The sequence below is a fragment of the Atta cephalotes genome, assembly GCF_000143395.1.
Source record: "Atta cephalotes unplaced genomic scaffold scaffold00023, whole genome shotgun sequence".
Lineage (NCBI taxonomy): Eukaryota > Metazoa > Arthropoda > Insecta > Hymenoptera > Formicidae > Atta > Atta cephalotes.
This window is the reverse complement of record NW_012130087.1, coordinates 1,663,867-1,674,661: the sequence shown is the minus strand read 5'-3', so window position 1 is coordinate 1,674,661 and position 10,795 is coordinate 1,663,867. Positions and strand designations below refer to the sequence as shown.

The following is a 10,795-nucleotide window of genomic DNA, read 5'->3' as shown; positions in this document are numbered from 1 at the left end:
GAGAAGAGAGAGTGGCAAGAAATAGAAGAAAAGAAAAGTAAAAAAGAAATAAGACAGAGGAATGTAAATGTTATATTTTTTCACAAAATTTTGATAAAATACTGTCTTCTAGTCAGATTCTGCAAGGTTCTATCTTAACTATTATAATATTTTACATAATACTACTATATAATTCTACTATTGTACAATAATATTATTTTATTCATTTTATAATAATAGTTTCTATTTTTATTAATATTCTTGAAATATCAATAAATATTTGCTAACAAATTTGAGTAGAATTACACTAGTTTATTATTAACTACTACTTAATTAAAAAACTTAAAATTTTAAAAGAGCCATCTCTTTTATCCTTAAAAATCATTTTTATTTGATTCTATTGGTACTCTTCAATTCTATCTCTTTCTGACAAAATTATTTTTGATCATTTCTTGATAATTCAAATGCTTGATTATTAAGACCTGGTTGCACGTTACTTTGATTTTAAGCGAAGCTTAAAATTCTTTCTATTTTTTTGGCTAAAAGAGACAGATAGAATTTTAAGACTCGCTTAAAGTCAAAATGACTGGTGCAATTGAGCCTAAATCGATTATACATGTATATTTACATATGTAGATGTATACTAAGCGCTCAGTGAGCTCTTGCATCTGATTGACATATTCCGTTAGATCTAAAAATATAGACTAATCACAAGAGCTCGCTGAGCAATGTAGTGAATGCCCTTAGTGGCTGTTTCTATTGTATATTAGTGGTGCATTCGGGGAGTCAGTATATTTTATCGTTCTATCTTCGTTGTTTATTATCATTCTATCTTCGTTGTATGTAAAAGGATAGAATGACACAATAATAGCGCTCCCCGAATGCACTTTGGGTCTTAAGCGAACATAACCTATGAAACGAAGAGGTAGAAGATTTAATGATATACGGGTGACGAAACGTGTGATTATTAATGCAATATTTAATATTATTAGAGAAGAACGAGATCGCGCGAGGAAATTTAAGTCTGCTTTAAATCGAAAACATGGGTGAACGCTACAACATCCATAGCCAGTTGGAGCATCTACAATCCAAGTACATCGGTACGGGACATGCAGACACAACCAAGTTCGAATGGCTGGTGAATCAGCACAGGGATTCCTGTAGTTCATATATGGGCCACTACGATTTGCTAAATTTCTTTGCGATTGCCGAGAACGAAGCCAAGGCACGAGTTAGATTCAATCTTATGGAGAAAATGCTGCAACCCTGTGGACCACCGCCCGAAAAGCCGGAAGATTAAATTGCGCGTTCTTGAACATTTTTCTTGTGTAATAAAAACTTTTAATTCCCGAAAGTAGAAATAATATAAACTTTTTGTTTTTTTATCAGATGTTTCAAGAAAAATTAATAAACTTAAGTGGATTTTGTTAGTATTTGTGACTATATTATAATTTTATTTTGCATAATCGCTATATAACCTTAATTGTGCTTACGTTCATGAAGATCTATATGTATAGAACACGTGTTTTTTTGCAATCTTGCATTATTAAAGAAATTATCTTATAACGAGATTTATTGGTAGCCTAAGAAAAATAATTGAGATGCCTCCATTTCCACAATGTTCCACAAAGTGTGGAAAAAATGCCATTTTAAAGGTAAATTATTTTTTCAGATTTATACTACCTAGCAAAGGATTAAAATGAATTGAAATTTTTTTTCTATCCAAATGCATATTTTAAATAGCGAATACTTTTTTGGATTTAATTGGATTCAATTGGATTCAATTAGATTCAATTGGATGCAATTGGATTGAAAAACTATATTTTCTATTCAAAATTTTGAATTGAACAGTATTCACAATGTATGTGTTGTGCACAGAAAAAGCTAATATTTTTAGATTAAAAAACATAGAGATATGTTTCATGCAATTCCTATAAATGAATAAAAATGCATTCAGGATTGAAAAGCATTCATTTTAATATTTGTAAATCAATATTTCTGAAAATCTGAATCCATTTCAATTCATTTCAATCCATTCTTGTTTGTTAAATAGATCTAAAAAATGTTATATTATTGCATTATTAAATTTAAAAAATATGTATGCATTTTTAGAGGCCAAAAACTGGCGATACATTGTGCAAAGAATGTTTTTTCTTGGCATTTGAGACCGAGATTCATGATACTATCATCAATGGTAAATTATTCAAGCCTGGTGATAAGGTTGCTATTGGAGCATCAGGTGGAAAAGATTCCACTGTACTGGCATATGTCTTAAAGACTCTGAATGAAAGATATAAATATGAATTAGACCTGTTTCTTTTATCCATTGATGAAGGAATTACTGGTAATGCAGTTATAAAAATGATATTTTTATATTGAAGCTTTATATTGTATTGTATACAAAAAATTTATATTGTATACAAAAAATATAATTTTTTTTAAAATATATCTTTTTAGGTTACAGAGATGATAGCTTGAAAACTGTGACACGAAATAAAGTTGATTATGGTATTCCACTTAAAATTTTATCATACAAAGAATTATATGGATGGACAATGGATTCTATAGTTGCAGAGGTAAATTGTATCAAATATTATTATTAAATATTAAATTTAAATTACAGTTAAAGTTTATTAAAAAAGTTTACTAAAAACCTGTTCAGTACTTAGATGTAATAATTTAAGGATCTATCAATTAAAAGCCTTACATAAAGATATGCAGATCGATCTCGTGAATCAAATTGGTGTGAGATTTAACTATATTTTTTGATAACTTCAAACACATGTATAAAAAAATATATCTTTTAGATCGGCCGTAAAAATAATTGTACATTTTGTGGTGTTTTCCGAAGACAAGCATTGGACAGAGGGGCTGTAATTTTGAAAGTAGATTGCATTGCAACAGGTCATAATGCAGATGATATCGCTGAAACAGTACTAATGAATATCTTGAGAGGTGATATTGCCCGACTACAAAGATGTACATCTGTAATCACTGTAAGAATATTGTATATAAAATGTTTATAAGATTACAACAAATTTTTTTTGATATTTTATATTTTTATGTAATATAGACTGGTGCAGATTCTATCATGCGGTGTAAACCTCTAAAATATGCATATGAAAAAGAGATTGTCATGTATGCATATTTTAAAAATCTAGTATACTTCTCTACAGAATGTATATATGCTCCAAATGCTTATAGAGGTCATGCAAGAGCCTTTTTAAAAGATTTAGAAAAAATAAGGCCGTCATCTATCATAGACATAATACATTCAGGTAAGAATATCTTTTTTAACTTTCTACAGTATTAATATTTATCTGTTATGCAAATTCTGAAAATTAGAAAAATAGTGAATAATTTCCGAAAATGGTCAACGTCCAATTATGAATTTTGACAGAAATACTCGAAATGATATTAATTAAATGTCCTTAAAAAAATTTCTATCGATAAAAACGCTAAATTTAATGCTAAATTTAAATGCCGAAATTTAATGCTAAAAATAAATAAAAGATAAATATGTCGATTAGAGGAGGCATTTCTAATTATGTTGACACATGTTAATGTGTCATGACTGAATAATTTTTCAAATTTTTTTAGCCTTCGATAGAGCGCATATTGTGTATGATCACTTTATCTTTGTTTATTATTTGATGAACAACAAGATAGAATTAGGGATAGAAGATACTTGTATAACGCATTATCTTTTTATCGTTATTTTGTTATAATAATGATTTGATAATAACGTTATGAATTTTTTATGGCAGCAATGATAATAATGATAGAGTGGAAAAGTGAATTGTTACTTCTAACGGATTGAAAAAATAATTTATATTTGTAACGAATTAATTAACATATCAATGCGTTACAAGTAACAAATTACTTTTTTCAGTAAATAACACATAATGATAAGTTATTTTTAAAAGTAATTTTTCTAATCTTAGTGCAACCTTAGCATTTAATTAATTATTGTCAATCAAAAAATTGCAACGTCATTATCAAATCATTATAAAAAGTAACGGTTTCACTACTTCCATTCTCTGATAAATGATATATCATTTTACAGACACAATCAATATATTCTATCTCCTATTTATAATTTTCTTTAAACATTTTGGCATTAAATTTTATTGATATAAATTAGAAATCCGTTTAAGAGTTGTTCATTTGAAATCAAATTATTCCTGCTTAAATTCATTGCAATTAGACATAGGTCGTTTTCGGATGATGAGCTAAAATATTATTTACTAGGTGAGCAGTTACAAGTGAAAGCTAATGTAAAAATGCCAGAGAGAAGAAATTGTACTTTATGTGGATTTGTCTCAAGTCAAGACATATGTAAAGCATGTATTTTATTGGAAGGTTTGAATAGAGGACTGCCAAAACTCGGTATTGGTAAATCTAGTAAAGCTAAAAAGATAATGAACTTGAATACGGATAAAAGAAACAAAATATAGATCTTTAAGATTCTTATACAATTAAATATATAACTGTCTAAGTATGTAACATGTGCACCTAAAATATATTTTTACAAACATAAATTTTCCATATATATTTTTTTAATTATTATTGTGAAAAACCATTTTATTATCTTTTTCATTTAAAGATTAAAGGATCTTTTCTGTAACTCTTAACGACTATAACTGTAGCTATAATATAAATATACTTTTAAACAAAAAATAATACATAGTTTTAAAACAGGATTGATAACAAAATATAACTTGTATATATATCCAAGGTTAAACATATATATTAAACATATATATTAAAAATCACATGATCAGAAAATAGTTTTGTACTCTTTATAATTATTGTAATTAATGTACTTATATATTATTTTTGTAAATTAGATTTTCATTTATAAATAATAAAACTTACACATCTATCATATAAAGAAGATAGGATCGTACGATAGGAATAATATTATTTTAATCAATTATCGTTTTCACACTCTGATACAATAAAAATATTTTTGCTATATAAAAGTGGTATTCATATCAAGATGAAATTTATACTATATATGCGGCCGCTTTTTGTATAATTTGTGTTCTGCAAATAGGACAATTATTATTGATGCTAACTGAGCAATCTTCGCATATGCATACATGACCACAAGGTAATAAAATAATTTCACGTGCGTTTGTCCTGCAAATTACACATATTTGATCCTCTCTAAGATCCCTATCCCTGACTCTTTGCCGCCTTTCTTGACGAGATGTTTCAAGCGATTGACGTAATTGATCTGCTAATCTTTGCTGCTGTTTATTCTTCCAATAACGTCTTATCATAATTCCTCCGAGTACTAATCCAATTGTGCCGCTCATCAAACAAAATAGCCTATGTATTTCAGAAAATTATATAAATTCAGATTCTTAATAATATAATAAATAATATATTCCAATTAAATACTGTATAATAATATCCCAATACATTAAAATGTACATACCTGTATATTTTTTTATGATCATCTAATTTTCGCATCAAAGAAGTAATTGACATGCTTGTTATATAAAAAGGAGATCCATTTAATGGAAGTTGCAAAGTAAGATAATTAGATTCAGTTTTTGACCTCGAGAGCTCGCCTATTGCTGTAATAATTGAATCTTCACGCAACATTTTTTCTGTAGACTGTATACCTCGTTGGCGTACTCCTAATAAATCATATGATAAATTCAAGTTTAAGAACTTTATGTATACGCAACACACGCACACACATTTCTTTACAAGAGTGTACATATGATTTTATATTATGTAATAAAAATAAGAACTAATCTGATTACAAGATTTTATTATAATTACCCGTAAAAAATCCCCATATATGATCTATAATTGTAGGTACACTAGGTTGAAAATTATCGGAGATTACATCCAAGTCTAAAATATCAGCAGACAATGGATCTGTTATCTCAACATGGTACCATCTATTTTGCAAAACAAATGGTACGACATTATATACTTGTTGAATTGTTCGTTCCTGGTCAGACCTATGGAATTATAAATTAAGATAATTAGAAAGAAATATATTATCAAGATTATTGATATTTATATTACAACTACAGAATTCTTCATAAAATTGTGATATTCAATAACCTACCAATAACCAGCTGATGTTCTTGCCACAACATGTTCTCTGACACTAAGCTTCTGTATGACTCCAGTAACATCTTTTTTATTAACGCTTTGTAATGATTCTTTTAATGGTTTCACGACTCCTCTGATAGCGATATAATCTACTTTGTTATTCAGGCTCTTATCTAGTAGATTTTCCAAATCTGGGCCAATGTCGTGTAATTCGACATTCTATAAAAAATAAAAGTTCTTAAATTGCCTGTAATATTTTAAAATATTCCAATTTATATTAATACGTTTTAGAATTTTAACAATGAATTAATATTGTTTACCTTAATCGCCTTAATTGCATTCTTGTAGTGAATATACTGTTTCAAGCAGATAGTAAATACGATCGTGTCAACTCCAAGCAAAAATATTTCGCTAAAGTACTCCATGATTAAATTATATTCTGGAAAATATATTATCGTCCATCTTTACATTGTTCCAATCTGCATCAATTCATTTGGATTAAGGTTACACACAGGACATGACTCTCAATCTTCAATTCGAGTTCAATTCGGCCAGTAATAACTAATAATTCGTTTAATATTTGTTATAAGAGCGAACAAAAAAAGATTACTTTCGTCAGAAATTTTCAAAAATTACAAGTCCATATTCGACGATCCTTTTGATGCAACTCGGAAATATTTTTCAAATTGCAAAGAATTGAGAAAGAAGTAAAAAGAAGAAAGAAAAACACTAGGTCTTCTCATGCTGCTGCGAACTAGCTGCGAACCACTACGAACTAAAATCATCTCAATAAGTTTTCATCTGTTGGTAGCTGAAGAGAAACTTAATCGAGTTTTGTCGATATATTCTCTCTCGGTTTGTTTATTCTACTGGCACTGTCTCTTTCTTTATTTTCCTACTTTTTCCATGTATCAATATATATGTATTGATATATACGATATGTACGTATGCATACACACACATTCATATAGGTTAAGGACATATTCGCGCAATTTTTTGAAATTACAGCAACGATTACTGCTGCGAGAAATATTTATAAAATATATAATGTAAGATGTCTCATTGTTTCAATAAAGATTTATAGGAGAGATAACTTTAATACAGTGTGTTCAATTATGACAGTGTTTTATTGTGTGAGATCGATCATTGTGCAAATAACACTGGTTATTAGAATAATGCGACTCATAAATAATTTTAATTGTCAATCATTACGATCAATAAAAGCTATGAAATGAATGTGATAAAACGATATATAACGGATGTGCTCAATGAGTTTCTGACTAATCTGAAGAATTAAAAATTCTTACGAATATTAAAATTAGAATTAGATATCATGCATACAATACAATATTGAAATGATTCTTGAAAATCTTCGTCTGTTAGACTGGATGGCAATTGTTAAAATTGACAAACAAGCCATAAAGAGATATACTGTATTTTTTCTTTATTTTTTTTAACTTCTTTATAATTATATAAAAAAATGATTTAAGATGTCCCTAAATTTTTCGTATCTACAAACTTTAACTGTATATTATGAGCCAAAATAAGAAAGTAATGTTACATAGGTTCTTAAAATGCTTTATTAAAAAGTTGTAACACAAAATATGTAATATATAAGAAACAATTTTAGGTTGCATTTTAAAATGCCCTCATGTCAGTATAAGCTTGACATCAATGTAATTTTGAATTTATTATTATTTTTGCGAAGGTAAAGGAAATCTTCATAATAAGATTTCTTCTGTCCTTCAAAAAAAGTGATAAATTCATTCAAAATTAATCAACATCAAGCTTGTATTGACATGAATAGATTACACTTTAAAATGCAAATTTATAGGTAATACTGTTTCTTATATATTTTACATTTTTGTTATAGTTGTTTTTTAATAAAGCATTTTAGAATCTATGTTTATATAACTTTTTTTTTCTCATTTTATCTCATAAAATATACTTAAAGTTTGTATGGAAAGACTTTTTCTTAAAAACTTGTTGGAAAATTCAAAGACACCCTGTATATGCGAGTAATTTTTATTAAACTCTAATTAATTCAATTGGCAGAATTATTTATAGCAAAATTTCTAATTACATCATTCTTTAGTCAGCTCTTTTTATACAATTTTGTACTTATTTTTAATTTTTTTTATTCAATTTCAATGTACATACATATACACTGTTCAGTTTAAATTTTATATTATTTTATTATATTTTTAAATCTGTGAAAAATCATTATTTGTACCTTTTAAGAAGAGTAAAATAATATTGAAATATGAGAGTTGTATTTGCCTTAAAAATCTCAATCATTTTTTTTTAAATTTATTAATCTTCAAAATGAAATGAAATTTTTTTTTGTTTTGATGGGTTTCTTAATTTTATATTTTTGCATGACAGAATTGTTTTTACATTTTAATATCACTAATAAAAAAAAAATATTTTAAGTACATATTATATAATTTTCCACACAGCATAGAATTTGTAGCAATATTTGCAAAATCTCTGCAATATTGCTGTAACTTTTGTGCAACTTTGTGCTCTAGGAGTTGGTTCGAATAAAAATCAATATTAATAATTGTATTCGTTTCTAAGATAAATTTTATGAGAATATTCATGCATTTAGAATCTATTACAATCTATTTTTTGTCCGTAAATAAGAATGTCTTGTAAATAAGAATTTTATTTTTGTTTGAAACATATTCATGTATTCCAATTGTGCTATATTATAGTGTCGATATTGATGTTTTGTCTCAGTGATGTTATTCTCAAGAAATAGAATTTTAATCAAACAAAAGGAGAGATTCAGTTGATCTTCATACTGGTATTCCAATTGTTCTAAAGAGTATAGTTACTGAACATTCGTGAGTGAACTGGCGTCCTTGTCCTACATGACGTCATTAATAGCCAACTGATCGTAACACTTATTCATGACAGAAAAATAGCGATCCATGAGGAAGCGCGTGCGCCTTCGTTGGCGTCGCGATGCGTATTGGATGGAGGAGCATGTATATCAGCTACGGTAGCTACAAGCGGACAGTCAGCCAGGCGGGCGGGTTCCCGTGCTATTTTTTTTCATCATTATCTGAGTTTAGTGTGAGAAAACAGCGACAGATAGGAACATGTAACAGTAACAGGCTACAAAGATGATCAGAAACCGTTCCCTTCGAGATTGAGATCTCGCAACTTGACCGCTTCCATTTTCATCGCTTTCCAAATAAGTGATTATCATCACGTTTAATACATCTTCAGCTGTGCAGTGTGTCATTTCGTGCGCTTCCTAGGAAATCTTCGACCTGCATCTTCCTTAAAATTTGTTCTTTTTTTCACGACAGCAAGAAAAAGGAGAAAAAAAAGAGCATTTATGTATCAGTTTGCTCTGTTTCGTTCCGTGTGCTTCGTTCTAATTGATCGATAACACAGACTTGAATAATTGGGTCGCGCACGGCTAATCGCAACTCGAATAGCACGGAATCACGCCTCCATTCACGAAAGGAAAGAGAAGGAGCAAGAAAAAAAAATTAGAAAATGAGGGAGAATTTTCGCCGGGAGACGAAGAAGAGAGTCATTAATAGTTTATGATTTGTTCGTATGACTTGGTCCACGTCCACATATATGATGAAATTGCAGCTGCTTGTCATCGAGACGGACTACTGTTGGAGGAAAGCGTTGCTTAGGTAAGCTATTATTTCTCCTTGATCCTTTAACAAATATTCTTTGTGTACATTTTGTATCCACTTATCTGTTATTTATCTTATTTTGGTAATTTTTTGAGTTGCAAAAATAATATGAAATGATTAAAAGAATATGCTGTTGTTAATAAATCTAATTGCTTTTCTATCATCAATGAATTTTTTATTGGTTATTTATATCGCAAGAAGATAAATGAATCATTAATGTATTCAACTTTTATTTATTAGTCAGTAGGTTAATTGGATTTGGATGAGAAAGATTGATAGGAAGGCAATATCGTGGGTATAACACGTTTAATTACTCATTTCTGCAGCGCATGATATTTTGATTTCTGCTTTTATTATATTACTTGAAACAATTCTACATTTCTACGTCTCGTGAGACGTATTATCATGAGTTATTTATCATGTTATTGATTATTTTATTACAGTTACATTATGCGTTAGCCAATCATCACTTGAAGAAAGGATCAGATCGTATATCATGATCGCGTTTATACTTCCAGCCAGATTTACGAGCAGCATTAAACGACATAAATAATGTATCATCTGCTTTGAATAAAGCAATATTTTCATCGCTAATTCTATATCATTTTTCATCGATCTCATTTCATTACCATACATATTTCATACTCCATTGCAAATGTTTTTCAATGTTAGTAATGTTGGTAATAGGGCGATGGAAATATCAACAAGTAATAAATTACTTTCTTCTATCATTCGTTAAAAAAAGATGAAACAAATAATTCATTCCATCGAATAGTACTTTTTTTTAACAAACACTGATTAATTAATTTTATTTTTTTAAGACAATAATAGACGAGTTATCTTGAAACTCATACAAGTGATATCAACTTTCACTGTAATCGAACTGATTACTTGATTTTTATATGGATTTTATATTTATATCAATTATAGACTGTGCCAAATTATTTATTCAATTAATCTATGATTTTATAAATCAGTAAATAATCTCTTTCAACATCTTACAAATTAATCCTAATCATATTAGGTGTAGTAAAAAGAAATCCATTATTTTCCATTCAATTTTATGCAAA

The 10,795-nt window shown here is 28.3% G+C and overlaps 3 protein-coding genes across 4 annotated transcripts in view; 2 read left to right on the top strand and 1 right to left on the bottom strand.

The window, feature by feature from the left end:
- The first annotated feature begins 203 nt into the window (after positions 1-203).
- LOC105619858 (probable splicing factor 3B subunit 5) lies at positions 204-1,545 on the top strand. 2 transcript variants are annotated; one of them, XM_012201377.1, is made up of 2 exons: positions 204-236; positions 1,022-1,545. In XM_012201377.1, the coding sequence occupies exon 2, from the start codon at positions 1,022-1,024 to the stop codon at positions 1,277-1,279; it is 258 nt and encodes an 85-aa protein (XP_012056767.1). In that variant the 5' UTR covers positions 204-236; the 3' UTR covers positions 1,280-1,545. The 2 variants fall into 2 exon arrangements, with proteins under 2 accessions (XP_012056767.1, XP_012056766.1); XM_012201376.1 differs by lacking the exon at positions 204-236 and adding an exon at positions 833-904 and having other exon boundaries at positions 972-1,545.
- Positions 1,546-1,580: 35 nt separating this feature from the next.
- LOC105619856 (cytoplasmic tRNA 2-thiolation protein 1) lies at positions 1,581-4,436 on the top strand. Its single transcript, XM_012201374.1, has 6 exons — positions 1,581-1,634; positions 2,092-2,323; positions 2,437-2,555; positions 2,787-2,975; positions 3,053-3,257; positions 4,231-4,436. Exons 1-6 carry the CDS (start codon positions 1,581-1,583, stop codon positions 4,434-4,436), a joined length of 1,005 nt encoding a protein of 334 aa, XP_012056764.1.
- Positions 4,437-4,988: 552 nt separating this feature from the next.
- Positions 4,989-10,795, bottom strand: part of LOC105619857 (mitochondrial ubiquitin ligase activator of NFKB 1-like) — an 8,255-nt gene continuing 2,448 nt past the window's right edge. The window contains exons 2-6 of the mRNA XM_012201375.1: positions 6,381-6,499; positions 6,074-6,279; positions 5,779-5,963; positions 5,426-5,630; positions 4,989-5,316 (exon numbers count right to left, since the gene is read on the bottom strand). Coding sequence (XP_012056765.1) covers positions 4,989-5,316; positions 5,426-5,630; positions 5,779-5,963; positions 6,074-6,279; positions 6,381-6,499 — 1,043 coding nt within the window. The remainder of the gene's footprint in view (positions 5,317-5,425; positions 5,631-5,778; positions 5,964-6,073; positions 6,280-6,380; positions 6,500-10,795) is intronic.